Source organism: Cicer arietinum, chromosome 5 (genome assembly GCF_000331145.2).
Source record: "Cicer arietinum cultivar CDC Frontier isolate Library 1 chromosome 5, Cicar.CDCFrontier_v2.0, whole genome shotgun sequence".
NCBI lineage: Eukaryota > Viridiplantae > Streptophyta > Magnoliopsida > Fabales > Fabaceae > Cicer > Cicer arietinum.
Window position 1 is genome coordinate 53,371,824 of NC_021164.2, and position 4,886 is coordinate 53,376,709.

At 25.8% G+C, this 4,886-nt stretch overlaps 1 protein-coding gene across 2 annotated transcripts in view; it reads left to right on the plus strand.

The window, feature by feature from the left end:
- Positions 1-4,886, plus strand: part of LOC101500739 (uncharacterized) — a 6,272-nt gene continuing 1,386 nt past the window's right edge. For both annotated transcript variants that reach the window (XM_073368283.1, XM_027331035.2), the window contains exons 1-5: positions 1-122; positions 1,091-1,300; positions 1,862-2,023; positions 2,247-2,408; positions 4,395-4,843. In XM_073368283.1, coding sequence (XP_073224384.1) covers positions 1,927-2,023; positions 2,247-2,408; positions 4,395-4,843 — 708 coding nt within the window. In that variant the 5' untranslated portion in view covers positions 1-122; positions 1,091-1,300; positions 1,862-1,926. The remainder of the gene's footprint in view (positions 123-1,090; positions 1,301-1,861; positions 2,024-2,246; positions 2,409-4,394; positions 4,844-4,886) is intronic.

The window sequence follows — 4,886 nt, forward strand, 5'->3', positions numbered from 1 at the left end:
CCCTACACTTGGTGAAATTCCGAATAAAGAGGGTTACACACCTCTCAAACTTCTTGCTACTAGGCCATCGGCATTCAAAAGTGGATGCAAGATGAATTAGTGGAATAAGATTTTATACCACTGTAAGTCTATAACTTTATATAGAATTATAATATATAATATATATATATATATATATAGATATATAGAGGATATATCAAATTATACTCATAGAATGTTACATTATTCAATAATATGTTGATAAATAAATTTTTTACAAAATCTACACTTTAATTGAAAACTAATATCACATAGATCATCAATGTAAAATTTTGCACAAATCTAAAATTATTTAATTGATTATTGAGATTTAAAAAGATCATTGACATTTAATAAAATTATGTAAGATGATAATTTTGATATATTTCAATAACATATAAAATAATTTTAAAATTTGATAAAGATTTTCACCTCAACTATAGATTCTTTAATATATATATATAACTGTTTTTTTTATTAAATTACGGCATGTTTACAGATCTATAAATTATATGCAATTTTATACATAATTAATATCAATAAAATAAGATCATTAAACTAACATATTATGATGTAATGTTCCAATTAATTTTTTATTACAAATTGATGTCCTAAACTATAAGTTTTTTAACAAGACAGTTGATCACAATTTCCTTTTATCTCAATCATATTTAATAGACTGATGTAGATGCAATTGATTGATAAAAGATTTAGTGTGCCAGCCTAATTAGATTTTTTTATTTATCATGTGATACATTTACACTAATTTTTGTTCAAAAATATTGTTTGACAAGAAAACTCTCCAATCATGCATATTCATGTTTTACAAAAAGAGGGATGGCCAAAATTCTAATATTTATATAATGCTAAAGAGTTATTTTGGTTTTCTAATTGTGTGAGATGAAATCTCTCTAGTCACTAAATCTTTCTTTTGTTTGTAAGTATCAATGAACTTTTACTATCCATGTCGGTATTAGAATGAACATCAAGAAAAAAAAATCATTAATTAACTAAAATGAACTTTATAAACAATGTGTTGCTCTTGATCTAGTTTGATGATGCTCTTGCTAAGGTATACTCGTGGGAAACCTAAACGTGGAAGAAACTATCAAAAATTACAATAAGAAACAAGATCAGGAAAACTCATGCACTTCATGCCCAAAGAACTACAAAACATGTTGTCTCTTTCTTTGTAAATGTAAACAATGTGTCGTTCAACTTTTACGCAATGTTAAACAACTGCTGATCAACATATTACGAAATATTATTCCCCCTACAGATGGTACGCTAGTTATCTTGTATTTACAGTTTTTTTATATTTCCATTTAACTTTTTTATCCAAATTTGATGAGACTTTTCAAGTTTCACTTAATCATTAGTCAAAAACAAGTTTCATTTAAGTAGAACAACCATGAATCAAATTGATGTTTTTAGTTATAAGTATAACTATATAAATTATGTAGCCGACTATTTGAGCAACTAACAAGAATGCATCTCATGTTGAAATGAATAACAATTCTCTATCATGGTATCAACCACCATTTTTAACAATTCTCTGCTTAAGTGTAAATCCAATTACCAGTAAAAATAAATTGACCCATCACAAATTTTGAAGTCAAATAACTTTATATTCTTAAATGAAATGTCTATGTGGATTAGATAAATGTTTTTTTTAAGAGTTTAGTCTTTGGTGTAAATTAATTTTTTTAGTTATTCAATAATTAATATGATTTCAACTAATTTATTTAATGCATTAAAAATAAATGTATTGTCAATTGTCATAATCATAACTATTTTTATTTTAACATTGTTTGGAAGAAATTAAAATATTTTTTATTTGCAGCTTTTGATAATAAGGGAAAGGAAAAAAAAGATTCGTCAAATCACCCACCACATATCAATATACCAATGCCATCTGATCGCAAGCTTCTCCCAGAAAACTATGCTACATGTCTTTGGATCCTGAAGTTTGCATACATCTATACCCTTGGCCTTTCTGGAGTAGGTATGTACGTGTCTCAAATTCCTAGCTAAGTTGATCTCATTATCTATAACTAATTGTTTGTTTTAGTGTTCAACATGAATTTAATTGTTCAACATGACACCGACACTTTTAATCGAAAACGTACGTTTTAGTGTTCAACATGTGTTAGTGTGACATTTTAATTTTATTCAATTAATTTATTTTTTAAACTTGAATTTGACTATCTCGATTTTAATTATAAAAGGGGTTGATGAAGTTAGGAAAATGAAGCAGAAACACAAATGGTGTAGTCAACTATTGATGTTTTTTATAAAGAACATCACTCATTCCTACATTGGAACTGGCACCAAACCACTTCGAAATGTGAGCGGAACCGATTTTGAGGAGGCTTACAACCCAAACCAAGGTACATATATTATTAGACTCATACAAACAAGTGTTTAAAGATACTTGTTAATAAATTAAAAAAGAAATAAAAGTAAAATATTGTGTAAAAAAATCAAAATTTTAAAGAGTTTAATACACCTCTTTTAAGATTTTATACTTTTAGTGTCATAATAAGTACCTCAATATTTTCCAAATTATTAAAGTGGACCCTAAACATTTGTAGTTCAACAACAACAATTCTTTTTTCTTCTTATTTAGTATTATAGTGAATTTATTAAAATCACAAATCATAGTCAGGAAAACAAATATTCACGAACTAATATTATATTTAAATTTGGATTCACTAATATATGAATTCAACATAAAAATTTTATATATGGAAGATTTCAAAATTAAAATTAGTTGGATTACACTTAAACATATGTCAATATATTTTATTAAAATATTAATATTTCTTATTTTTAACAAATTTGAATAATAAAACATATTCTATCCACATTAGCGATCTTCATCGATTGTTTTTTGATGATATTTCCAAAACATGCATGCTAAAAATATCTATAAAGTTGTTTAATTTTTTATTTTCGTAGGACCTTTAACCCCTTTTTGAACAAAACGATAAAACACATCCTACTCACACTAACTAAAAGATATTGTATTTGTCACTTATTTGCGCTTTTTCAACTACTAGACTTAGAGAAAAAGGATTTAATTACAAAATATAACAAACAATAAGTAGAATAAACAAAGTTTTTTGGTATGAACAAATTTCATTTTAGGAAGGTATGAACAATTGTTAAAAGGGGTTGATTAATATATTCGAATCAATGTTATGTAGCTGCAAGGTGCGGTCCTTTTTTATTTTGAGTTTTCACAATATTTTTTTTAATAGAGTTATTGACAATATGAAATTATAGTGAAATGAAGATAAATAATTCATTATTAATAATTGAGGTGTGTCACAACTCACAAATCAAGATGATAATATTTTGACATTTTTATTTATAAAAGAGAATATATCGAAATTAAAATATTAATAAATCCAACAAACTTATCAGCACATATCATTAAATTATTTTGATATGTAAAAAAGGATATTTTAATACATTTCATATATCAATTTTAATATATATATATATATATATATATATATATTTGTAAAAAAATATTAGTTTTCAATATATAAATAATACATTTTAATAGTGCAAAATATAAGTGTTTTTGCCTCTTTGGAGGTCATGTACATCCTATGCATTCACTTGACATCTCAATCTTGGTTGTGTGATTGAAAATCATTCATTTTTCAATGATATTTCACCGTACATTGGCGGTTTTGGTCTTTTTGTTTTAATGTACGTGTTTTGTTCTTTTGCTATTTATTGCAAAAATAAGTTTGGCTTACCATACCATACTTTAAATTATCATATTCTCTACTTAAGTTTATTATATTATAACATCCTGTAATAATAAAAATAAAACCAATGTCACCTCGTACAATGCACATTTCTAGTAGTTTACACATACAAGATGAAAACCACGATCCAAAGAAAGGTTATTTTTGAATAGAATGCAACTATTATGGATATTTGAATATGATTGGTTATGTCACTATAATCTTCTAATGTATCAAATTTATAAGAACATCAGTTAATTGTGTTATTTGTTTGTCAGCTTGGTTCTCAAAAATGTCAATTACTAGTTAACCAATTTGATCATTGAATGAGTTTTCTATTTATTAATTGAGTCTATAAAATTATTAACAAAATTACACACTCAAAGACATGTTTGAAGTTTCAATAAATTTTTGGATCTATTATGTAAGACCTAATTCAACTTTGCACGTATATAACTAAATTTAACTTTGTATATATAATTCTAAGATCAAGCTAAAGGTTAAGTCATATTACTAATACTATTATCACCGGATAAATTTCTCATTTTACATATTTTTCACACTATACATAATGGTAATTGCTATAACAAAAATGATACTTGCAATTACCAGTATCTGCTGCACCATTGATAATTGAAGATACAAAGAAGTTTGAAACATTGAAAAGTGAGGATGAAAAGAAGATGGAAATATTGAAAAGTAAGGAAGCAAAGAAAGCTAAAACATTGAAAAGTGAAACACCAATATTGACTGCAGCAAGATATGGCATAGTTGAAATGGTGAATTTGCTTATAAAAAAAATACCAAGTTCCATCTACGAAACTAACTTGGAAAATAAAAATATATTATTAGTGGCAGTTGAGAACAGAAGGACCGTTGTTGTTGAGTTTTTAAAGAAATGGTTTGAAGTGTGCAATAAAAAGGAAACATTTGATAACCTAATCCAAGATGTAGATAATGAAGACAACACAATATTACATTTGGCAGCTACACCTGGTGATGATGATTGGCACATATCTGGAGCTGCCTTGCAAATGATGTGGCATATCAAATGGTTTCAGGTTTATTTTTTATTTATATATATATATATATATATATATATAT